At 41.8% G+C, this 26,565-nt stretch overlaps 1 protein-coding gene across 1 annotated transcript in view; it reads left to right on the forward strand.

Annotated features, from left to right (window-relative positions):
- Positions 1–25,435, forward strand: part of LOC130089729 (A disintegrin and metalloproteinase with thrombospondin motifs 2) — a gene marked incomplete at its 5' end in the record, with an annotated part of 47,740 nt that extends 22,305 nt beyond the window's left edge. The window contains 16 exons of the mRNA XM_056257225.1: positions 801–944; positions 1,034–1,166; positions 10,415–10,528; positions 10,629–10,774; positions 10,942–11,117; positions 12,546–12,679; positions 12,755–12,875; positions 14,500–14,580; positions 14,685–14,848; positions 14,936–15,101; positions 16,175–16,301; positions 16,964–16,969; positions 18,076–18,283; positions 18,375–18,504; positions 19,842–19,931; positions 23,590–25,435. Coding sequence (XP_056113200.1) covers positions 801–944; positions 1,034–1,166; positions 10,415–10,528; positions 10,629–10,774; positions 10,942–11,117; positions 12,546–12,679; positions 12,755–12,875; positions 14,500–14,580; positions 14,685–14,848; positions 14,936–15,101; positions 16,175–16,301; positions 16,964–16,969; positions 18,076–18,283; positions 18,375–18,504; positions 19,842–19,931; positions 23,590–24,992 — 3,343 coding nt within the window. The remainder of the gene's footprint in view (positions 1–800; positions 945–1,033; positions 1,167–10,414; positions 10,529–10,628; positions 10,775–10,941; positions 11,118–12,545; positions 12,680–12,754; positions 12,876–14,499; positions 14,581–14,684; positions 14,849–14,935; positions 15,102–16,174; positions 16,302–16,963; positions 16,970–18,075; positions 18,284–18,374; positions 18,505–19,841; positions 19,932–23,589) is intronic.
- Between the last annotated feature and the right edge of the window lie 1,130 nt (positions 25,436–26,565).

Raw genomic sequence — 26,565 nt, forward strand, 5'->3', positions numbered from 1 at the left:
TTTCTGCAAGTTACACTGAAATGCCTTTAGGTGGCAAAAAGTGACTGTCTGTTAGTGAAACAGCAAATCATTGGATTGTTCACACCACAACCGATTAGTTTAAAACACTGATTAATTTAGAAATTAAACAAGTGACTGGCTTCATCCGAAACTGCATACTTCCCAACTATATTGTAGGTGAAAAGATTAGTATATGCAAATTTACAGTTTTCATAAAACAGTTGGCGAAAAAGTATCCGGATTACTTACTACTTCCACCGTGATTCTGAAATGTGCATCCGATGTTCATTTTACTGTCCCACGAGGCCATGGGAGAGTATTTGTGAATGACAGTGAAGTGATGCAACTGACGCTGGTTGGTCACATGACAATGACAACATGACGGAGGCAGGACGTCCAAATTACATTCATACTATACAGAACATACTTTTTTAACACTTGTGAAGTAATTACTTATTCAAAGAAAGTACCTACTCAGAAAGTGTACAATTTCAGATGCAGCCACTGTCTTATGAGTGAGTCATTGAGTTATTTGCTCAAACGATTTGTTCAAAAAAACAAATTCATTCAGGAACAAAGCAAAGCCTATAAAACTGACTCGTTGATTCCTTCACTCAACCAATTCATTTAAGAAAATGATTAGTCCAGGAACAAATTTATGCAATTCCATATGGTATCTTCCCTGACTAAAGTCTTTTCATAAATGTATTAAAATCTAAAAATGGCAAAATAAATTGTCCTCAAAAAATGTAAATTGTTTGTATATACAATAATATATGTACTATATGTGTGTGTTATAGGTTGGGAATGGAGCATGATGGGCAGGGGAACCGTTGTGGAGATGAGGTGCAAATGGGAAGCATAATGGCCCCACTGGTGCAGGCCGCTTTCCACCGGTTCCTCTGGTCCCGCTGCAGTCAACAGGAACTGAGCCGCTACCTGCAGTGAGTACTACATGTACATACACACCCAATCAACCAAAACTCTACTAATACAACTGTGGATTATATACTACCTCATTCTGCCTGTGTAGTTCATATGATTGTCTCCGTGATGACCCGTACGAGCACACGTGGGAGGAGCTTCCACAGCTGCCCGGGCTGCATTACTCTATGGACGAACAGTGTCGCTTTGACTTTGGGGCCGGATATATGATGTGCACAGCGGTGAGTCTTGAATTAACTGCCTCACAGGCCTTTTCATTCAAATAATGCATTATTTTTTATGAGATTGTAAAATCACTACGAGCATGTATAATTGACCATCAGCTTGCCATAACAATCACCATTTGTGGTCATTGGGTTCACCATAGATCGCCATGACCCAGTATTATGTGTTATACATGCTAATAATGCATTATGAATATACCACAGTATGTTGTGTTAAGTGACTGAGTTTTGATATCTGTACATGCTGAAGGGAAAAAGCTTAAAAGAACAGAATAGTGCACCAGAAAATGTTTTTGTCACTATTTCTCTCGCTCATGCTATTTCAAACTCATATGGCTTTCTTTCTTCCGTGGAACATAAAAGGAGGATTTTGAACAAAAAAAATCCATTCAGGCTTTACAAAGGACACAAAAACACCCTTAATATATCATAAAAGTGGTCCATATGACTTGATGTTATATGGATTTACACGAGGGTGAGAAAATGGTTATTTTAAACTTATTTTATTTTTGGGTGAACAAATCTTTTAGTGAACAAGAAGGACCAGGTTTTAAAATCCTTCATAGCAGATCAGCTGGTTTTATTTTATAGAGAAAAAATTCCAGGTTCCCAACAAAACACATTTTATAAACACCACATTTTAAAATGATGTCAACATCTATCTGAGAGAAAATGTGAGGCTAATTATATTGTTTGCGATTCTTTTTTGAGGAAATAAATATTTTTGAATAGAAAATGATCAGATAATCAAAACCAGATGGCATGAGTTTGAAATCACTTGATGTTGCTTTCACAAAACTGGATAAAAATGATTTCAAGAATCATTTCTGCTCAGAAAAAAAGAAATTCCAGCTGAACAGCACTGCTTGGACTGTACTTCACTGTCTTGTTAAACCATTCCCTTAGCTGCAAAAGGTGGGGCCATCAGGAGCCCAGGTAAGGTGTTCTCCTCAGTCGCAATGTGGCCTCTTTCGTTTGAACTTGGTTCAATTCAGATGGTCTTATTGTTAATCATTACATGTTATTGGTTGGTGTTGAACTCATTGTCATTTTGCAGTCATGTACACAGCGGGATACTAAACCCACAGTCGTCTTTTCCTTATTTTGGAATTTATTGGCACAGTTTTTTTAACAGCCTGTGTGACGTGAGGTTAAAGGAATGCTTGAGTTTAATACAAATGTAATCATTTAAATAATTAGGGCCCGAGCACCGATGGTGCGAGGACCCTCTTGGAATTGCTCTGTTTATTATTATTATTCTTCTCCGAAATTAATTGCATTTTTGAGGGCCTAAACATGCACTCACGAAAATTTGCACACGCGTCAGAAATGGCGAAAATTTACATCTGATATGGGTTTCAAAATTGGGCGGGGCAAAATGGCTCGATAGCGCCACCTATAAAGGTTCAACGGAGTGCGCCTCCTGCTACGTTTTACATAAGTGTACGAAATTCGGTACATGCATGTAATGACCCAATACCTACAAAAAAGTCTCTTGGAGCGTATCCCTAATTTTGACTTGTCCTTCAGTTTCTTAAAAAAAAAAAAAAATGTGTGTATTGAAATTGATGTCTATATACTACATGTGTACAATGAGCAAACTCAACAAACAGGAATTACATTAGTATAATGCATAACTGGAGGTCATCCACCCAGAACAGTTGTCTCACTGCTAAAAGGGTGATTTTGACAACTTTACATGTTTGCGTGTTTTTTACATAGTTTAGTGCTTCAGCGAAAACACGAGTGACACATTTCTGCTTGTAAACTCTCTGGAATGCCTTGCCCTAGACTTCAGTTGTAAAAACACTAATGTGAACACAATTTCTGAGGGACAAAATGATTTGCTGTGGTAATTGAAAGCATGCTACAGATTCTCTCAACAGAGCTCAAACTTTTTTTGAACATCCCTTTAATAAGTTAACCATGTCATTGCAACCTGGTGACTTTTCAGTGAGTTTTCTACAGTACATTCATCAGAAAAGATTTATTTGCTATTTAGCTTGGCACACTTTAAACAATCTTCAAACTGAGATAACACGAGCAGCCAGCTGGCTACTGCTGAAAACTGTGAGCCATTATTTTGCACTTAGTGTCTTGATGTGTTTGAAACGCTTGTTGGGTTTAGGATCCTGCTAAATGGAGTGTCATCATTAGTACCACAGCCAGAGATTCTGGTCCTGACGACTACGCCTCTCCAAGGGAGGGAAAAAAAGAGAGATTTTGCTTAGCATTTGAGGCCATATCACATCACTGCCTAGCATTCTGTTGTCTAACTGTGCTCTTGGTCAGAAGCTGTATCATAACTAAAACAGTTGTTCTTCATTGTTTTGTTTTGCCTGCATGAGATTGCTTTGTTACATAAATGTAACCTGCCCATTATTGAAAATGGTTCATACTGTTTCATCTTGCCTAAATAATTGTGACACGTGACATCGCTATTATATTATATTCAATTGCTGTCCATCGTGTCCGATGATGACTTCCTTCGAATTAGATTTCTCCACAGAGTCCTGTTATAATATTATATTATATTAAATTATTGAATAAAATACAATGTATATATTGTAAAAAACAAAGTGTAACACATTTTTGTAACACCTTTTAAAGGAAAACAATTCACAATTCATAAAAACAAACACATTTATTTATTATAGAGACACACTTTAATGGATGTTTTTTTCGATTATTGGAGATTTACAAGGCTATTTAAATAATATTTACACATCATCTTGTCTTTGGAAAGAACAGTTAACGACTCGGTTACTAACGTAACCTCGGTTCCCTGAGAGGAGGGAACGAGTATTGCGTAAGTAGCTTACGCTATGGGAAAACTCCTTTTCTCGAGAAATATTGAAGTCTTTATGTAAAACGCATTGCAGCTGCACAGCATACAGCAATGAGCGAGGCAGCTCGGTCATTGGCTGTGCTGCGGCAACTGCACGAACCTATGACGGGGGGACTCTGAACCCGCTTCCAATGAGCGTGCTTCGCGCCCGCGCGCGTCAGAGCCCGCCAAGATGGGCGTGGCCAAGGGCTATATATTGGGCGCCCCGTCGTCTGAGTTCTTTAGGTTCAATCGACTGAAGCGAACTGACCAAGCACAAGCACGGCAGCTTACGCAATACTCGTTCCCTCCTCTCAGGGAACCGAGGTTACGTTAGTAACGGAGTCATTCCCTTTCGAGAGGTTCCTCCTATTGCGTAAGTAGCTTACGCTATGGGAACTCCATGTAAAAAGCCGTGCGTGCTGACTTCGCTTTATTAAGCCGGAGGCAGATGCCTGAGCCTTTTAGCAAAGTAATTATCCAACGAGCCGGCCGAAGGCGGGCTTTATAAGGGACAATGTGGAACGGCCCAATGGGCGTCCAGAGAAAACACACAAGCACATTTTTATGTACTGATATGCATGAAAAACCCTCTAAGTCAGTCAGAGACGGACCCTATAAGGGAGGGGATAATGCTCAGCATGTACACACTCCAGCCTATGCATAGTTAGACCGACAGTATGTTGGAGTGCAATGAGGGGACCTGTAGGTTATAAAACCTGATAAATGTTGACGGTGAGGCCCAGCCTGCTGCCGCACAAATATCTTGAATGGGTATCCCACTCGACCACGCCCACGAGGAGGCCATGCCTCTCGTAGAGTGAGCTCTGATGCCCAAGGGGCACTGAAGGCCCTTGGCCTCATAAGCCAGCGCTATAGCATCAACTATCCAGCGCGATATTCTCTGCTTTGAAACAGCGAGACCTTTGGTGCGGCTGCCAAAGCATACGAACAATTGCTCTGTCTGTCTGAACAGGGCAGAACGTTCCAAATACACTCTGAGCGCCCTGACCGGGCAGAGTAAATTAGCGTCGCTTTCGTCTGCTGGAGACGATAGCGCGGCCAGAGATATCACCTGTGCTCTGAAGGGTGTAGAGAGCACCTTAGGAATATACCCGTGTTTTGGCCTGAGGACAACTCTGCTGTCGTTAGGTCCAAACTCCAGGCAGGTAGCGCTTGATGACAGCGCGTGCAGGTCGCCCACTCTCTTGACCGAGGCGAGAGCAAGCAAGAGAGCAGTTTTGAGCGAGAGCTGTTTAAGGTGCACAGTTCGGAGGGGTTCGAACGGGGCACTTTTGAGTGCGTCCAGGACCGTGGCCAGGTCCCAGATCGGCACTGAGGGGGGGCGTGGGGGATTTATCCTCCTGGCGCCCCTCAGGAAACGAACAACTAGGTAGTTTTTCCCTAGTGTGCGTCCTTCTACAGGGTCGTGTGAAGCCGCTATGGCAGCCACATATACTTTGAGCGTGGAGGGGGTGCGGCCTGCCTCCAACAGCTCTTGTAAGAAAACGAGCACACTCAGTACCTCGCATGTCTCAGGATTCTGGTTCCTGGATTCACACCAGTCACTGAACACCTTCCATTTCTGGGCATATAAGCGCCTCGTAGAGGGCGCTCTCACCTCAGTGATGGTTCTCAACACTCCACTGGGGAGGTTCCCGGGAACCCGTTGAGGGGCCATGCATAAAGGGCCCACAGATCGGGGCGGGGATGGAGGATCATCCCGTTGGCCTGCCTGAGGAGGTCTAGCCTCAGCGGAATCGGCCATGGGGCAGATTGCATCATCTGCATCAGTTCTGGAAACCACGTCTGGTTCTTCCAGAGTGGGGCTACCAGGAGCACTGCACATTTCTCCTCCCTGATCCGACTGATGACCTGAGGTAGCATCGCGACCGGAGGGAAGGCATACAGCGGGCGGCTCGGCCAGATTTGGGCGAGCGCGTCTGTGCTCTTTGAAAAGAAGAGAGGGCAGTGTGCATTTTCCTTGGAGGCAAAGAGGTCGACCTCTGCTCTGCCAAAGGTTTGCCATAACCACTGAACCGTCAGGGGGTGGAGAGACCATTCTCCTGGGAGAACTTTGTCTCTGGACAGCATGTCCGCTCCCTGGTTCAGAACACCTGGCACATGCGCTGCTCTCAGCGAGCGCAGGTTGCGCTGGGACCATAGGATGACTTCCCTGGCCATCGAGTGCAGGGAGCTCGACCTGAGTCCACCCTGGCGATTTATATACGAGACTACCGTCATGTTGTCCGTTCGGACCAGGACGTGCTCGTCCTTCAGGTACGGAAGCAGGGCTCTGAGAGCCAAAGCGACCGCTTTCAATTCCAGACAGTTTATATGTAGGCGCTTCTCCGGGTTTGATCACAAGCCGGAGACAGGCCTGCCCTCGTAAAGGGCCCCCCAACCTATTTTGGAGGCATCTGTCGTGATCATTTTTCTCCTTGTGTTCACGCCCAGACTCACACCGGACTGATACCAGTCGACAGCTTTCCAGGGCGTCAGGGCTTTTATGCAGCCGTGATTCGCTCTGATTAAAAAGTGGCCCGAGCGCCACGCGAGAGTGGGGACACGGCTTTTGAGCCAGCGTTGGAGAGGACGCATGTGCAACAATCCCAGCTGGAGTACAGCTGATGCCGAGGCCATGAGACCGAGGATCCTTTGAAATCGCTTGACGGGGGCGTGCGCCCCCGCTCTGAACGATGTTGCGCGGATAGTGAGCGCGCGCTCTGATGAGAGTCGCGCCGTCATCTGCAATGAGTCTAGCACTATTCCCAGAAAAGAAATATTCTGGCTGGGGGATAGCATGCTCTTTGCAAAATTGATTCTTAGACCCAGGCATTCTAGATGACTGATAATCCAAGACCTGTGTGTCACTAACTGGCACTCTGATTGTGCTAGGACTAGCCAATCGTCGAGATAATTCAGTATTCGCATTCCCCGCTGTCTCAGGGGGGAAAGTGCTGCATCCATGCATTTCGTAAATGTACGGGGTGCCAGTGACAGGCCGAATGGTAGTACTGTGTACTGGTATGACTGTCCCTCGAAAGCGAATCTCAGAAATGGCCTGTGATGAGGCGCTATCGGAATGTGAAAGTAAGCGTCTTTCAGATCCACAGATAGAAACCAATCCCCCGGGCGAACTTGCGCGAGGATATGCTTGGTTGTTAACATTCTGAACGAGCGAATCATTAAAGCTTTGTTCAGATGTCTGAGATCTAGAATGGGGCGGAGACGAGACGGGACGAGAAAATAGCGACTGTAAAAACCTGACTCGCTCATAGAGGGAGGGACTGTTTCTATAGCGCCCTTCTCTATACGTTTGAGCACCTCGGTGCGTAGAACATGTGAAACATCTTTTCTCACTTTCGTCTCGACCACCGCTGTGAAGCGGGGCGGTCTGCGAGCGAATTGAAGCGAGTAACCCTGTTTTATTATGTTCAGAACCCATTTCGGCATGCCGGGGATATTTTCCCAAGCTTTCGCTCGCACAGATATGGGCTGAATGCTGGCTGAGGGCGTGTCGTAGTGACGTATGGCTCCCGCCGGCAAATCCCCCTGTGCTAATACTGAGCTTACAGCTCTCAGAGGCGCGGGTGCGCGCTGAGCAGCTTTGTTGAATGCCGAGTGCAGGGGTGCGTGTGAGATTACAGGCAGGCTCGCCACATCCGTAATGCTCAGTGTGAGTTGGGGAAATGTTTAAGACTGTATGGACAGTGCTTATGGGTGGGGGTGCATAGACTGTGGTAGGCACGCGCACCACTTTCATAAAACTTCCCGCTCATGGCGGGAGGTTTTTGGCCATATAAACAGTGTTTGTGAGTTGGGGTGCGTGCATAACAGCGGGCACACGCGCTACTCTTATAGAATTTCCCGCTTTTACTGGGGAAGTGTTTATAACTGTGGGAACAGTGCTTATGTGTAGTGGTGCATACATGACAGTGGGCACACAATCTACATTTATGGGGCGTCCAGCCTGAGCTGGGAAAGCATTTGGCACTGCTTTGACAGTTTTGATATGTGGGAATGCGCACTTTAGTGTGGACACGTGACCCCTTAATGACACAGGCAGAAAATGGCTCTTTATGTGATTTCTGTGTGTCGCCGTAAAAGCGGCGTTTGTTTGCAGGTGAGCGAGCTGTGCGGCTGGCCCTTTGGGTGCTGTACAGACATTTTCAGCCGCCTGTAAGGGGACTGGGTAATGCTTTAAACGCTTTGGAGAGAGCGGTCCGGCTTTTGCGAGACACGCGCTCTCTCTCTTTCTCCCTGTAGCTAGGAAGACTTACGAGGCTCTGGGTTCAGCACAATCTTGGGCCGAGGTCCCCGTCGCTCGGGCGGTTGCTTCCTGTTGGCAGAGCGCGAGCGGCGTCGGAAGTCAGTTTCAGGTCTGGGCTGAGAGACGGGAGGTGCCGTCTTGACTCGCTGCTGCTGAGGCGGCTTTTGGCGGCTCTGCGATGAGCTAGATCGCTTGGACAGGAAGTGACGCATAGCCTGCGAATCCTTACGGGCTTCGGTGAAGCGCTCAGCGAACTCCTTCACCGCTGGTCCGAACAGGCCGCTTTGGGAGATAGGCGCGTCGAGGAACGACGCCTTATCTGCATCCTTCATCTCTGTTAGCGTCAGCCACAGATGGCGCTTAAGGACAGTCAGGTTAGCCATGGCACGGCCGATGGATTGGGCGGTGGCTTTTGTGGCTCGCAGTGCTATGTCGGTGGCGCTGCGCAGATCCTTGAATGCCTCAGGATCAGGTCCAGACTCGTCCATGGTGCGGAGAAGTTTGGCTTGAAACACTTGGAGGACAGCCATTGAGTGAAGCGCTGACGCAGCGTATGCGCGACCGGCGAGAGCTGAAGTAGTTTGGCAAGGCTTCGAGGGATGAGAAGCTCTGGCTTTCCATCCAGCGGTGGAGGGTGGGCACAGGTGATTGGCCACAGCCTCCTCGAGGGGCGGAGTCCCCTCGTAGCCTCTTTCTTTCGCGCCGTCCACAGAGGAGAGCGATGAAGAGAAAGAAGGCTTCAGGCGAGCGGAGTGCGGGGCTTTCCACGACTTCGTGAGTTCGTCGTGAACTTCCGGGAAGTAAGGGGAGGGCCTTTGCCGAGGAGCCTGCCGGCGCCCCTGCAGGAACCACTCGTCCAGTCGGCTGCGGGCGGGTTCTTCCGGGGAAGACCAATCGAGCCCGAGGTCTTCCACGGCCTTAGACAGGATGCGGACGATCTCCGAGTCCATGCTGGAGCCCACGCTCGTGCCCGCTAACGTCGATGGTGCGGGGTCGAAGGACGAGCCCGGCCAGTCGTCGGATGCAGCATCAAAGGAAAGGCTGTCATCCTTTTCATCGTCATCCCCTGACGTGCCAAACGAGACGAGACCCATCGCTCTGCTGGAGGGGTGCTGGTCCGCCTGTGTGAACTGGACTGGCGGCGGGGAGTCTTCGGGTGGTGGTGAAGCACGTGGGGATTGGCCCGGCGTGACGTCACTGCAAACCACGTGCTCTGGCGGCCTCTGTGAGCGGCGCTTCTTCTTGCGCGGCTCGACCAGAGGGGATGGAAGCACGGTGGTGGTGGGCTCTTTCGCGGCAAAAGCGGCGAAGCGAGCGCGCAGCTCGGTGAGGCCCAGGGCGTCACACTCGGGGCATCCGCCTCGAGTAAGGGCAGCCTCTGCGTGGTCCGGTCCCAGGCAGTGGGCGCAAATGATGTGACGATCCCCGTCCTGAAGAGGGCCTCGACACGAGGCGCAGGAAGGCATTTGAAACAACGCCCAGTTAATTTGCTCTTTTAGAAAAGTGTCGCGGGGGCGAACACTGGTAGCTTTGAAAGGATATAGGTGATGCACGCCGGATGGCTTAGCAGAAGGCGATCGAAGGCGGCTGAAGGCGCCGGTGTCCTCGTAGCAGTCCTGCTGTAGGCTTGTCGACGGCGGCGGCGAAAAGACTCCAAAAATCCCGAGGATCCAGCGAAGAGAAGGTCTTTGCTGAAGGAGATTAAATCTGAAGAACTCAGACGACGGGGCGCCCAATATATAGCCCTTGGCCACACCCATATTGGCGGGCTCTGACGCGCGCGGGCGCGAAGCACGCTCATTGGAAGCGGGTTCAGAGTCGCCCCGTCATAGGTTCGTGCAGTTGCCGCAGCACAGCCAATGACCGAGCTGCCTCGCTCATTGCTGTATGCTGTGCAGCTGCAATGCGTTTTACATAAAGACTTCAATATTTCTCGAGAAGAGGAGTTTTCCCATAGCGTAAGCTACTTACGCAATAGGAGGAACCTCTCGAAAGGGAACTATATTTACCCAATCTGACATCCTTCCGATTGATCCTAGCCTTGTGACCATCTGACCAGCTGCGTCTTGTTGTAAGATTTCTCTCATTCAGAGTGTGTGTGAGGTTGAGAATTAATTTTCTTCTTTTTGTTCCTCTATTTCTCAGTATCGCACCTTTGACCCCTGTAAGCAGCTTTGGTGCGCTCACCCAGACAACCCCTTCTTTTGCAAGACCAAAAAAGGGCCGCCCATTGATGGTACCACATGCGGAGAAGGGAAGGTACCGCCACTCAGCCTTTAATGCAAATATGTCCTGATGCGTTAGACTCACTCGCTTCCTCTGTGTTTATGTGTTTTGCTTTGTTCTCTTCCTCTCTCAGCACTGTTTTAAAGGCCACTGTATGTGGCTGACTCCAGACATCATAAAACAGGATGGAGGCTGGGGTATATGGAGTGAGTTTGGTGCCTGCTCTCGCCCCTGTGGAAGAGGACTACAGTTTCGCACCCGAGCTTGTGACAATCCATAGTGTGTATCTATCTATCTATCTATCTATCTATCTATCTATCTATCTATCTATCTATCTATCTATCTATCTATCTATCTATCTATCTATCTATCTATCTATCTATCTATCTATCTATCTATCTCACATATAACTAATAATTTTTTCCAATTCCTTTAACCTCCTCCAGTCCAGCTAATGGTGGACGTTCTTGCGCCGGTCCAAGCTTTCAGTTCCAGATGTGTAATACACATGAGTGTAAAGACCTGTACCATGACTACAGAGCCGAGCAATGTAGCATGATGGACAACAAGTTTGAGTACCAGAACACCTGGCACCAATGGCTGCCTTATGAACACCCTGACCGTAAGTAACACGGCAGATTTCACAGACTGAGTTGACAACAGATACTGAGCTACAAAACAACTAGACAGCATTGGCCACAAATACTACATCAAACAGCCACAGAAAATTTTAAAATAACAGGTTTAAATAAAAAAGTACCCTAAAACAGTACAATACAATACACCCACCTTGAAATCTTAAGGTACTAAATATATACTTTTAATGTACTAATACTAACCCTTTATGGATGGGTGAGGTAAAGTACAAATATGTACTTTTGAGGCCTAGTGTCAAGCTGTTTTTTTTCTGAAAGTGTATTTCTGAACAATAAGCAAAGGCCAAATAGAAAAAAAAAATAACACTATGTAATCTATTGCTGGAATTTAAAAAAAAAATTTTTTTTTATATTTTATATAATTTCATTTTAATATCTTAAATCATTTAAATTGTACATTTTATTCAAATAGTTCCTAACTCCTGTCCTACACAATCAAGATTAGTTTGTCAACAAGGCTGATGTAATCCATCTCTCCACACAGCTGCTCTCACTTACACGGTGGGCACTTTTTTCCACGTGTACTTCTACACCGTTCATGACATCACTGAAAACATGAAATCCCTCCTGAGTCATTAGCTCTATGGAGATCCCCCTTAGTTTTATGATCAACACAAGTACATTCAAAGTAATGCTCATGTAAAGAGGAACTTTTTGAGCCTTTTCTTACTGTCCGGTCAATTATGACTGAACGCAGAATAATTCACACAAGAATGTTTGTGGTTTATGTCTCATATCGTAAAATGGGCTTGGATACCTTTAAAAAGATGAGATAATTCTTTTTACATTATGTTTTTTAAATCTTGCACTCAAGAGAATTGTACTCTTTTGGCCTTGATTTGTTGAGTTGTCTTGCTTTTTGATCAGGAAGATATACTTTTGTTTTTTCCGCACAGAGTGCAAGTAAATTGTTTTAAATTGCTAGGATATCCCATCAGTCATCACATTGTTCATGTATAACTTTTGGTCTTTATGGGAAATTGAGCTGGACTTAGAATGTACTTCTGGAACAGAAGTGTCAAGTTTTGGGATTGTACACGCTGATGCTGGGAATCCGTCTGAGATGATATAATGTACAATGCATTTATAGACCACGTAAAGACTACCTGGAGACCATTCACACTTAGTCAAGGTTTTTTTCTTTTTCTTTTTGTATAAACCATCGAATAACATGATCTAAGTCTATCCTCTGTTGAACCAAGATGTACTAGTTGTGGAAAAGATTTTCTAAGGATTTTGTAAATTTTGTAACTATTAAATGTGATTAAATTTATTGCAATTTTTCTTTTAAGAATTCAAGCTCTTCTCAATCCTTGTTACTGTAATATGCACTTGATCTTTTTGTCGTATCTCAATCCATCTCTCAAGGATCTCTCTTGTCTTGTTTTCCTTAGCTAAGCAACGCTGCAAATTGTACTGTCAATCCAAAGAGACGCGAGCTGGAGTCAACATGCAGACTCAGGTGGAAGATGGAACACGCTGCTCTTACAAAGATCCCTACAGTGTGTGTGTGTACGGAGACTGTGAGGTGAATAACTGCGTGTACCTCTTTTAAATGTGTGTGCTTAGTTTCCTTTTGCTTATGGTGTCTCTCTCCCTTCAGAAAGTGGGCTGTGATAATGTGGTTGGATCAGCTCTGCAGGAAGATAAGTGCGGCGTCTGCGGGGGAGATGGAACCAAGTGCAAGACTCACAAATTTAACTTTACCTTTGTAGAGAAGAAAGGTACGTCTCCTCAGCACACATGTAAGCTCGGTCCCAAAACCTTGCGGAGGCCACCGTTTAAGGCATCATAGGCTTATAGTCCAGATACAATGGCTCTTCAAAACTAGACATAACTATGCTGCCTCCTAAGATACTTTTTGGCCAAATCCTTTCCCAAAGGCAATACCATAATGCAGTGTTTCCCAAACGCTGGGTACTTGAACCCCTGGGGGTTTGCGAGCCTTTTATTACTATCATGTCAATTATGACTGAACACAGATTCATTCTCTGAGTTTATACCATAAAATGGGCTTGGATACCTTTGATTAGATGAGGTAAGCATTTTTACATAGTTTTTCATCTTACATTCAAGAGAAATTTACAAAATGCAATACTATATCTCAGGGTTTCCCAAATGCAGGTTTCTCCAACCCCTGGGGGTTTGTGAGTGAAATGCAGGGGGTTTATGAGTTGATGAAAAGTTAATAATGAATTAAATGTAACATTAAAATAGGCAAATGGGGCTGCACAATTAATTTAAAAAATATTAAAACGTAAAGTGCGATTATCAAATCCAAAGCTGCTCCAACCACAAAGGAGGAGTTGACAAGTTAAAAGGGGTCTTATCATGCTTTTTTACATTTTCAACTTTCTTTAGTGTTTAATGTTGCTGTTTGAGTATAAAAATGTCTGGAAAGTTACAAAGCATATAATAACTATAAGTAACTCTATATATACTTACTCTATATAAGTAAACACTGTTTCTTATCTCCCTGAAACGCCTCGATTGTAGTCTTTAGTTTTCTTCCGGGAATGAACATGTCACAATACTCTTCATTTAAATAATTCCCCACCAAAACATATTACGTAAAAAAAGGATGGGCCTGGTTGAGTTAGTAATGTTGAAACTCGTGGTCATGATAAGGGACGTGACATTTCTGAAACACACCCGAATCGGTTGACCAATTACAACACAGTGGTCCAGCCGACCAATCAGAGCACATTGAGCTTTTCGGAAGGAGGGGCTTCATAGAAAACTGAACTAAACAGTGCGTTACTGACAGACTGGTAAGAGAGGTGCTGCAACAAATTAAAAAAATTTTTTTTTTTTTTTTTTTTTACATTCAAGCATGAAAACCTATTCTAGTTGACCCCAAAAACAAAATCAAGACTTTAAAAAGAATATAATAGGTCCCCTTTAAGACATAAATATTTGTATTGTAACTTTGTTAGTTGGTTCTGGTAAAGAGTAAACCCAAGTTTGAACAACCTTAAAAGTAACTATTTCCATTAGCAGTAGATTATTTTTTCCTGGATGCCTCAGCAGTAGCAATATAAGACATTTCCATAAGAAATTAAATCTCATATCAGTTGAAAATATATAAATAATCACAATATAATTCCTTAGCCTGACTACTCCAGACTTCGTATTTCCGCTCAATTTCAGTTCGCTTCTGTACTCAGTCTGAGATAGCGACCTGTCTCTCAGTTTTCCTCTGAAAAGTATTAAATAAAAATAGTTTAGTCTACCAATTTGCAATTTGGGGTCACTTTCATTCCATCCCTTTTTTATGTTTATTGGAGTATTGTTGGAGAGTAATAGTGGTAGTAATATTGATTTGAAAATGTTTTGCATTTGGTTTAGGTGTCATTAAGGTGCTTGAAGTTCCCAGAGGGGCGAGACATCTCTTTATCCAGGAACTTAATGGGACTAATCACATTTTAGGTAAAGCCTGATCTCTCCCTGTAGTTTCTCAAACAGTAAGCACTCAAGTGGTCACTATTTTTGCTTAATTGGTGCTCTCTCTCTTGATTTTTTTCGCTGAATAGCTGTCAGGAATAAAGCGTCAGGTGATTTCTTTCTCAACGCACATGGAGACTACCCAGAGACGCGCTCAGTTATTGAAAAAGGTCTGGAATGGGAGTATGAGAATAAAAACAACAAGGACACCATTCAAACTAATGGCCCCCTAAAAAACGATGTGGTTGTCATGGTAATCTCTCATGGGAATTCACACACACATGAATGGACACACACTCTTTTAACTTGTTTTAACTGATTGTCTTTATTTGTGCTCTAGATCCGAATGCATGGATCGACCAAAGTGAAGGTGTCGATCAAATACATCACTGACAATGACAGACCGAGTGACAGTGCCAATGAGAATAACATGGTCCCTGATTATGCAGTGCCATATTCCTGGGTGGTGAAGAGATGGGCACCTTGTTCCAAGACCTGTGGAGAAGGTAGTTCACTTTTATGTAGATACAGGCAGATGAGTTTCCCCCACATCTCTAATAAGTTTCTACTATAACTGACCCTTTGCTAAGTCCCTCCTTAAAACATAACTGACCGATCCTACCTTACCAACTGTTGCTGTCCACCATATTATCAAGCTTGCAACCGTAACTAAAAGGGGGCAGAGCTGAAAGAGTACTGCTGTGATGATGTATTTTTTTGTATTTGTATTTGATGATGAATGTATTGACCAACCCGGAAGTTAGCATCACCCTGGATCCCTCGACAAAACCCCAATACAATAAGGGTTTTTCCATTGGCTTTTAGATTACTGCATAAAATAAGTTCTGTGACCAATAAAAGTTCTTACATGTTTTGCTCATTATGAAAATCTTCACAAATTAACATTGTTATGATTTTTAAAGCCTAAATACAATCACAAAAAAGTAAATAGCTTAACGAAGGCTATAAACAAACTACACCAAGAACTTCAACTTCACAATCACTAAGTAACTCCTTCATTCTTTATTTAAAAAAATATTGTCTCTAATAGTTTGAGTTGCAAGAGCGCGATTATAAACATAATGAGTGAAAGCGGACTAGTGAGTAGATGAGTTTACCTGTTCAGCATGATGACGTTTAATTCCCCTGACAACCTCTGTAGTCTCATTTAGCCTCTAGTTAGCAACTGCGTTTTTCAAGACAAGTAAAAATAAAAGCTTTAAAAAAGTCACAAGGGGGTATTACTGATGCATTTTATGTCATAGAAAAAAAGTGAAACTGTCTTGAGCTTGTGTTATCTGCAGACCTTTTTTTAAAATCCAGTAGATCCAGGTCCAGTAAAGTGTTAGCTTACATAATTATTATTTTTTTTATTTTCATGTTTTTATGATTCACTACCTTTAGTATTTGTTTGTATTTTTACATAATTTTGTAATTGTTTTTCCAAAAAATGTAACCTGACTCCCCATTTAAAATAATATTTAGTCCAATAGAATGTTAGCATACATTATTTTAATTATATTATTGTGAATTTCTCTTTTCATGTTCATGAATGTTTCATTGACTTTCTTATGGACAGGCACTCAGGTGACGCGTTATGGCTGCCGCAAAAACACAGAGATGAGGATGGTTCATCGCAAATTCTGTGAGAAAATCAAGTCGCCTCCGTCCCTAATTAGAAACTGTTGCCTGAGAGAGTGTGCTATGTGAGTTTGTGCACCAAAATAACTTTTATTTCCAAATCAGAGATGTGTATTGTTATAAGAGTTCAAAAGGGAATCCAGCAACATGTGTGGTAAGGAAAACTTTAATAGTAACTAATAGACACATTTAGTCATCAAACAACAAGGCCATTTTAAAAGTCATACAATAAACATTTGTTACAGTATATGAGTTACAAGGATAATTCTAGTTATTATTTTCTATTCACATTTTCATTTTTGGGAGTGACACAAGTGGCTTAATCAGAACATGTTTTTGAAGTAAAAAGGTATTTTTTTTATCTTTACTTGTTACTGCTATTGTTCTAACTGCTGTTATCATCACAATTGACACCTTTTAGGGCTTTTCACACTTGAAATAGTTAACCCTGGCTCATTCTATAAGTCCTTATTTGCATATTTGCGTTGTGTCAGTGCTAACGTTACTTACTGGACAAACGTAGTACATGACCTGTTTACATAAAGGCTAGCATTCCACGTCCTCATATTAAACATTGCTGACTGTAATATAAATTTTTTTCTGAGTGAACTTTTCGAACCATAAAGGTAAGAATGAAACGGTCTCTTCTTCACTCCAATTGTCGCGTTTTCCTTTGCCGTTTGACATTTTTCCTATCATATGCAGAAACGACTGTTTATATACATAGCCCGGTGTTTCCATGACTCTGCCCAAAGCACGTGAATATAAGGCACGCGGTTGTCGGTTGCTAAGCATCTAGTTGTAACGTTCTAACATCACATCGTTTCACACTGTAAAAAGCACATTCGGTCAATTATCATTTTCTGTTAAAGCGATACAAAACTGCAATTCACTGCCCACTACAATAAAAAATATACATACGTATTCCACTTTTACTATACATCTTAAAAACTGGCTGTCTGAGAATTACAGCTGCACACACTAACTTGACAGATGTGTTGTGTATTTGATGTGACATGACTCATGCTGTTGCCACTTGGTCTCTGCTGCCTGCCTCAATGTTATGTCCAGTATGTGCCTTAATGTGGCCTCTGTGTGAATATTGTGTCGTGTTGTATTGTTTTACTGCATGAATTGTTGCTGTGCCTTTGTAATCTGTGTCTGCTTGTTTATTTGTTTGAATTGTGTGTCACACGTTTAGTATGTCTGTCCCATTTTGATAAGTCCTGCTGTAAATATAATTGTAATGTATTTTATTGATGTATGCCTATTGACAACTGGCCGGGGACTACAGCTGGAAATTAGCCATAGAGGCTAAAGCTGCTCTTTTTCTTTCAAAAAGGGACTGTCCACGTTATTAAAAACTAATAAACTAAACTAAACTAAACCCCTTTTTCTAAATTACAAGTGTAAAATACTCCTTTACCCAGTATTAAAAGCGGTGTTTGGAACAACTATAACCCTGTGTAAAGCTCAGTGTGAAAAGCCTATTTGTTTTTTAATCATCACTACACGGGACGCTACACAGAAATCAACATTTATCAAAAATTTAGCATTTGATTATGTGATACATTGTTTTCTTGTGATTTAATGTACTGTAGAATCCAGAACGGCTTCTAAAGAAATAACCAATACAATTTGTAATGCAAAAAGTAAAACCACAAAGAAGTAACACATTACTTGTATAGCCAGCATTCCCTTGCACTACACATATTGTACATGTTGTGGTCTAATTTTCTGCAACTATAGTCTATGTCCAGTAGATGTCAGTGTAATACTGTTGTATCTTGCATCACACATGAATAAACCGTAACTGTGTGCTTGATTTGATGTATTTAGCTGGGTGGCTGGAGAGTGGGGTGAATGCAGTAAGTCTTGTGGGAAGACTGGCACTCAGACACGCTCTGTACGCTGCCTCCAACCTCTGGGCGACGACAAGTACAAACCCATCCGCAGTCGTTACTGCAGCGACGAGCGCCCAGAATCCCGCAGAGACTGCAATCGCAACCTGTGCCCTGCTGAGTGGAGGCTTGGCCCCTGGTCACAGGTACGGTCATGAAAATGCTTTGTTTTTCTTATCAGTATAGATCTGAGCGCTGGATTAGTTTGACATTTTGTTTGTGTGTGTGCTGTTATAGTGCTCAGTGACGTGTGGTAATGGCACGCAGGAGAGGCAGGTGCTTTGCCACACCCGTGACAACACCATTGGGCTCTGTCTGGACTCCAAGCCAGCTGCATTAAGACCCTGCAGAATGGATCCCTGCCCAAGTGCGTATTCAATTTTGTGATCACACTTTCTGAATTAACAACCCAAACAGATCAGTACATTCATAATTTAAAAGTAACTGTAAATTGATGTACTCAAACAAGATATTAGAGTTGAAAAACATGTAGGACTGGACCTAATATACTTTGGGAATTGACTGAATTGTTTAAAGTGGGCGTAGCCACATAACACACCAGATTGGATCCAGATGGTTGGTGGGAGGGGTTAAAAGTAATCCTTACAACTTGAACATCCATGCCACATATTCAAGATGTGGGTGTATATAACTGGTTACATTTTACAATAAAGTTCGTATTATTATATACTGCTGTTCAAAAGTTTGGAATCAGTAAGATTTTTTTTAATTTATGTTTTTGACTTTAGGAAGGTTCTTACTGTATGCTCACCAAGGCTGCATTAATAAAAACATACAGTAAAAACAGTAATATTGTGAAATTTTCTTACCATTTAAAATATTTTCTTTTTGAACATATGTTAAAATGTAATTTATCCCTGTGAGGGCAAAGCTGAATTTTCAGCATCATTACTCCAGTCTTCAGTGTCACATGATCCTTCACAAATCATTCTAATATGCTGATTTGATGCTTAAGAAGCATTTCTTATCAATTATCATTGTTGTGCTACTTAATGTTTTGGTGGAAACCATGATACAATTTTTGTAGGATTTTTTGGTGAATATAAAGTTCAAATAAACAGAATTAATTTGAAATAGAAATCTTTTGTAACATTCTAATTGTTTTTATCGTCACTTGCTTACAAAAATCTTACTGACCCTGACAATGAACAATAGTGTATTTCTAAATTGCTAACATGAACCTAGATTATTAAATCCTGTAAAAATGGTTCATTTTTAGTTAATTATACCTAATGCATTAACTAATGTTAACAAATGTAAACCTTATTGTAATGTGTTATCACATGTTTTAGGCTAAAAAAAATGCATAATTGAGTTACATAACCCGTTTGTAGAGAAAACCTTGTAAAATATTACACTTTCAAAATAATAGCATTGCATATTTCACAGTTTGGTTGTGACGAAACATTTATCAGTACAGTTTTTATCCTTATAAGTCATCTTCCGAGTGCTAGCCTATTAATATTGCCTATTAATGTTATTAATAAAAGTGAATGCTTGCTTATTAATGTTATTAATAAAAGTTGTTTTTTCTGTACTGGTTTTGTGCAGAAATAACAGACTAATTCATGACATTAACAAATGCTCTAATATAGCTGATGAGTTTTTTCTTGCTTTCTCTCTCTCCGTCTCCCGGGCTTTCTCCTTCCCGATCCCACTCCCTCCTCTTCCCACATGCAACAGCGAGCACTTCCGACTTCAACAAGCACGGCAACTTCCTGATACAGTGGTTGTCGCGTCACGACCCCAAATACCCCTTGCAGAGGATGTCAAGTAAATCGTCTCTCACCAGCCACGTTGTCGCTCTGCGCTGTCTCACCTCTCTGAGCTGGACCTTCCCTCTGTCACTCTGCCTGGCTTTACAAGGCAAACTCCCCTGACTGCCTCCCTCTTCCGAGGCTTGCACGCTTCTCTTTTTCCTGGGTGGTGGTCCTCTTTTACGGGGCGTTTCCGATAGGGGGAGGTTTCTCTGTTTCTCTCTCTCTCTGTCTCTCGCTCTATCTCTCTCTCCTTTGTGGAGCTCTGTGTTGTGAACGCTGGCCAGTAAGAAATTGTTGACAAAACAAAACATGTAAAAGATTTGGGGGATGTTTGATAAAGAAGGGGCTTTGTGGTTGGACGGGCAGCTTGCGGAGCTAATGATTGCGCTGAGGTTTCCGCAGGGGCGACGCGTTTGTTTGAATCACTGCCCTCTGCAAGCTGTTTCTATATGGCTCACGCTCTCGAGGCGGACGCTGATTTACAGAGGCCCCGCCTGAGCTGCAGGTGTGAAGGGGAAAAAAATAAACATGAAAAGTGGCTAAAAGATTTAAAAAAAGGAAAACTAAAGAAAAAAAAATCACAAAAAAAATTAAAGCTTTATTGTGAATGTGAACTTGTCACAATGAGGAAATCTTTGCTAAGTGCTCATTCCACATCCTAGTTCATTCTCGAAAACCGATGGGACAAAAACAAACACTCAAACAAGTTACGATGTTAACATGGGATGTACTGTTGAACCGCCATCATACGTGTTGGTGGCTGATGGTGAACATGAGGTGGAACTTGCTAAACAGGGTCGCTTTACTACACACGTTTGAATGCCATAACCACCTCATCCTCCATCCTCTCTTTGACTGTTAACAAATTCAATAAATGCAGCTTATTTGTGCTTGCAGACTTTAAACAAACATATAAATATATTTGTATTTATATATAAATCTATATGGGTACCAATAATATGAAATATTAATAATTTGTTTTACCATGAATAAGCTGTAGCTTATTAGCCTAACATTTTGACTGCTATTGATCGCTTTAATTCTTGACTGTTACGTGTATTTTTTTATTGATTTTACATAAATACAGAACTATTGCTATTTAATAACAGAAGTTAAGTGTTTCGGGGAAATGGGAAGACCTATATTATGCAGGACTCGCTCAGCCAGTTGCCTCTTTGTTTTTTGTTGTTGTTGTTGTTTTTTCAGAGAGAAGTGGTTTCATTTAAACGGATTCATCCTGAACTATTAAATATCTCCACGTGGTGATGAGAGTGGCGTGTGTTTTCGTCATGCCTTCGTGTGTGCGAGTGTTTCCGACACGAGTGTGTGTGCGTGTACGTCTGCCAGCATGTGTTTTAACCAGTGGCCATACGAAAGACAAACGACACATAAATATACCTCATGAACTTTCATCCACATCTGAGCTCATTCTTTTCGGGGGCGGGAAAGGGGAGACATAGAGCGTAAGAACAATGCCTTACACTACAATTGAATGTATCGGCATTTATCTGTGAAAGTGATGGCTTAGCGCACAGAAACCAGAGGCAGCTTCAAACAAAACCTGAAATAGAACCAACTGATCAACCAATCGTCACACGAATCCGAAAACAGTGGCTAACCCATTGGATATGGAGAGCGTTTTAATGGAAACCTCCACTCAGCATCTCTTTATCACTTCAGACGTGTCATTGTATTGTGAAACACATTTCTGTTGTGACTATGTAGCGAGCTATCCGAATTTTCATGCTCAAAGCCGTGAAGAAAACACTAGGAAAAGCCAGACCTTGCAGTGAGATACTGTAAATAAACATAGGTGTTTACTGTATTTATAACAACATTTATGACTGTTATCTCCTTACTTATAAGAAAAAAAATGCTAATATTATATATACTATGAGTAACTGTCATGTTACTTCACTGGCCTAACTGCGTCTTGGCTGGCTGTTGTGGGGGATATGTCTGGGGAACATTCAGATGGACTTACGTGCACTGCGTCTATATGCACTTTGATTTATCAGGGAAACTTTATTAATGTTTTGTAAATGTTGAATATATGACACTTGTATGTGCCATGCCAGTTTTTACATCATCATGGAAATCCTGTATTTTATTTAACTAATGACCTATTTATTTATTTACCTGTTCATCTGAATTACCAATGGATTAATTGTTCTCAAAGTAATCAAGTGTTTAACCAAAGTTACTGTGACATTGTACCTTTCAATACAGTTTATTTATTTTTCTGAAGAAGATAACTCTATCTGTATGTTTAAAGGGGGGTGGGAGTGCATTTCATTGTTTCAGTTTCTGTCATGATCAACTGCAAAAGTAGGAATAATAAAAATAAAAAAACGTGTTATAGAAACAGAAATCTTCTCTTCTGGCTTTTCCCGGTCTGTGTTGGTGCTCTGCTTTCTGTCTATTTCTCTGAAAGTGGCATTTTTCCATTTACTGTAAGGTACACTACAGAACATTGCACTCTATCACTATTTGTGGTTGGATGTAAATTTGTGGAGTTAATTTACTTGTTCTTTTTTTTTGTAAATGTCAGTTGTGCTGCAAATATAAATCACAATTGTAGGCTTGTCATAGTAAATTGGGTAAGGCAATAATTCTTATTTTTGTGATGTATTTGCACAATACACAATTTTGCTCAATTGAAAACCTTTTGTTGTGCACCTTTGATGTCATTAAGTTGAATTATGTATATATCTGCATCATATTGACTACTACCACACTCAGTAGATATCAATTGAAAATCACTGACGACCACCAATTTTTGGAGGATATTGCAAAATATTTTATCCAATGGATAAATAAACAAATCTAATCAGTTTTCAGAAGGATAAACAACCACATTTATAGTCCATAAATAATCACATTCACAAGGGAAGAAAAACTGCTTGTTAACTAATCATTCATCCTAACATGTTTAGTCCTCTAGTTTGCATCTACATCCCTATCTTCACAGATTTGCTTAATGGTCAGTCCATAACTTCTTTTCTGCATTTGCTTTAACTTGTGATTCTCTCAAGATTTCCCCACTTCTGCTTTTTTTTTGCTCAAACACATTTGTCAAAAGCACGGAACAAGCTTAGAATGCATGTTTTATCTATTAGCTTCACATATAGTCATTAAAGGGTTAGTTCACCCAAAAATGTCAAATGCTGTCAGTAATTACTCACCCGTATGTTGTTCCAACCTCGTAAGACTTTCGTTCATCTTCGGAACACAAATTAAGATATTTTTGATTAAATCTGAGAGCTGGATCACTCCTCCATAGGCTTCTCTGTAATTGAAACTTGCTGGTCCAGAAAGTTAATAAAGACAATGTTTAAAATAGTCCAAGTGACTACAGTGGCTCAACCATAAGTTTATCAAGCGACGAGAATACCTTTTGTGCGCAAAAAAAACAAACAAAATAACGACTTTATTAAACTATTATTTTTCTTCTGTGTTGGCCTCTGACGCGAGTTCACGTAGTGTAACAGCGCAGCGCTTCTGGGTTGTACGTCAGAACGTAGGCTCACTATTGGCCAGCATCACATGCATTTTTGTGTGAACTAACCCTTAAAGATCTTCTATATGTAACCTATTTGTATTTTAGTTTGTTGATACAGTATGATTTCAGTGTACATGCATATGTCTCATGTCCCTCTCCTGTTTTGCAGGACTGCGTTGTCACAGTGACCGTTCTGCGTTCTGTCGCATGGAGGCGCTGCAGCAATATTGTTCCCTTCCAGGCTTCCAGCGCATGTGCTGCAAGTCCTGCAAGGTTGACAATTCCACAAAGATCACTGTGATCAAAAGTAGGCCACCATCCAAATCAGAAACAACCTCTAAAGGACGATCCACCATAAGTCCCACACGCACAGAGTCCACCACAGCAGCCTTTCTGCCATCTACAGATGGGAAAAGTGCCACTTCTGTGAGCACTTCTTGGTTATATACGGCCTTAGCAACATCATCTGATACTCACGGATACACGACAATGCCCGTTTATCCGTACACTACAACTCCTATCTTTAAGCATGCTACTCCAGATTTCCTTCCAGAACAGAGCACATATTTTGTCATTACTACACCAACTAGGAACACATCTGCACCTAGAAAAGACATGGTAAACAGCACAGAATTACCTGCTAGTACTGTTATCCCCATCATTTTCAGTGATGTGAATGACGCCACCCTCATTCCCAGCACCACCGTCAAGTTTGAAGAGTTTAATGGGAGCAGTGGTGCACCAAATGTGGACAACGGTGTGGTATTGCAGTCAACAACAGAATATGGTGTGAATAAAAACGAATTAACAATCTCAGGCACCAAATTACCTCTTAGTACTGTTATCCCCATCATTTTCAGTGATACGAATGACGCCACCCTCATTCCCAGCACCACCATCCAGTTTGAAGAGTTTGATGGGAGCAGTGGTGCACCAAATGTGGACAACGGTGCGCTACTGCAGTCAACAACAGAATATGGTGTGAATGAAAATGAATTAACAACCTCGGGCACCAAATTACCTGTTAGCACTGTTTTCCCCATCATTTTCAGTGATGTGAGTGAAGCCACCCTCATTTCCAGCACCACCGTCCAGTTTGAAGAGTTTGATGGGAGTAGTGGTGCTCCAAATGTGGACGACGGTGCGGTACTGCAGTCAACAACAGAGTTTGGTGTGAATGAAAATGAATTAACAACCTCAGGGCCAGGCAAGATGGTCCTTGGCATCCCAGTGACATCTATAGCAGAGGTGCCAACAACCACTGAAGAACCTGCTCCAATGGCAACAACCTCTATATCTACAACTTCCAGTACACCACAGTCAAGTACAACAGCATCCAGCACAGAGAAGATGAGCAGACGGCCGAATAACGTGGAAGAGACGAGCGAGAGCAACGCTATTGATATGCCGCATCCAGTAATCCCGTTGGACAGTGAGTTTCCTCCAAATAACATCATCCCCAGGAGAGGACGCGTGTTTCTGCGTGAGAAAACACGGAATAAGCGCATCCAGGAACTGCTTGAGGAGAAGCGAAACTTCTTGAGACGGATGAAAAGAGCACAGGGGATTTGAACCCTGTCCAGTTTCTCTTATAGAGATACAGCTGCCAAATGCTACTTCTGAATCCAGACTTTATGTTGGTGTTAGGTTCAAGAACTGGAAAATGGCCTAAATATTTAATTAACTGATGCTTTTCCCTCTTTTAATGACATGGCAAACTGATTTTTGTAGAACAAAACCACTAGCATGTGTTTGCACAGTGTCTTTGAACCTCAACAATGTCCCTTTAGTAGGTTTCACTGAAGGATATTCTCATTCAAAGTGATTTATCATTTTAAAGAATTAGTTCAGCCAAAAATGTTAATTCTGTCATCATTTATTCAACCTTATGTAATTCCAAACCTGTATGACTTTCTTCTTCCTGATGTAGAACATTTTCCATACCATATAACTGAATGGTAACGAGGAGCTATCAATCCCCAAAATGACAATAAAGCATCATACGAGTAATTTTCCGAAGTCTTCTGAAGCCATTTGGTAGCTTTGTGCAAAAAAAAAAAAAAAAAAAAAATTCACCAACAATATCATAATACATCATAAACATAAATCTTGAAATATTCACATTTCAGGATATACAAATACGGGTCAAGATTTTTGTATGGTACTTTTATTATTCTGTTTTGAAGCTTGACTGCTTCTGGTCCCCATCCACTTTCAATGAATAAAAAAAAAAGCAGCATGAAAAAATAAAGGGAAGTCAACAAGAAGGTGAGTGAATGATGAGAGAAATTTCATGTTTGGGTGAACTAAAAGCCATTGACAAAGAGTTAAATTAATTATCATTTGCACAAATGCCTTTGCCCAAATATGCTGAATGACAGATACAGACAATTATAGGCACACACTGTATTATCTGTAAATTACAATAGCATATAAATAGTGCACTATTTTATTGAGTTGGCACCAGTCTGAAATGTACTGTACATGTTGGCTATATATGTTTCAGCTGCAGATTTTATCATAATTTTTTTTTTTTACACAGGGTCGAAAATTTGGAACACATGGTGATAATATGGCAGTTCAGTACATTGTTATACTGAAGAAATGAGGTTCAACAAGTGAATCAGCAGCCACTTAATGCACAGTAAATGCTCTTTCACTATGTAAAATGAATAGCACTAATTTACCCTAGAGAAGTGAATCAGAGTCACGTGCGTATTTATCCAGACATGGCATGCAGTCAAGACATTTCCATTACTCAATATATCACTGTCTCATATGTTTTGGCTTACATGTATCTGTAATGAGAAAAATTACGCAGTTGTTTTCACTTGCAAGTGATTTGACAAGAACAATTCAGGGATGCTCCATAGAGAATACTTACAGATTTTTATTTTATGCTTGTGAATTATATTTCCTTTCACCAGTATGCAAGCTTATGCTGAAACTTTATCAAATCAGATCAAGAAGATAAATATTTTTTGTGAGATATTGATGATTATGAGTGTGCAAAGACTCCATTATTATGTAAAAAGCAGAAGAAAATGTCAAAAACAGAAATAAATGTTCTATATTGCAAGAGTTTCAGAGTTTCACATTCCTCTAGTACATTTTCTTGTGCTTTTACAGACCTTTTTAGACGTTT

The sequence above is a fragment of the Rhinichthys klamathensis genome, unplaced genomic scaffold, assembly GCF_029890125.1.
Source record: "Rhinichthys klamathensis goyatoka isolate OS25496 unplaced genomic scaffold, OSU_Roscu_1.1 h1tg000136l_1, whole genome shotgun sequence".
NCBI lineage: Eukaryota > Metazoa > Chordata > Actinopteri > Cypriniformes > Leuciscidae > Rhinichthys > Rhinichthys klamathensis.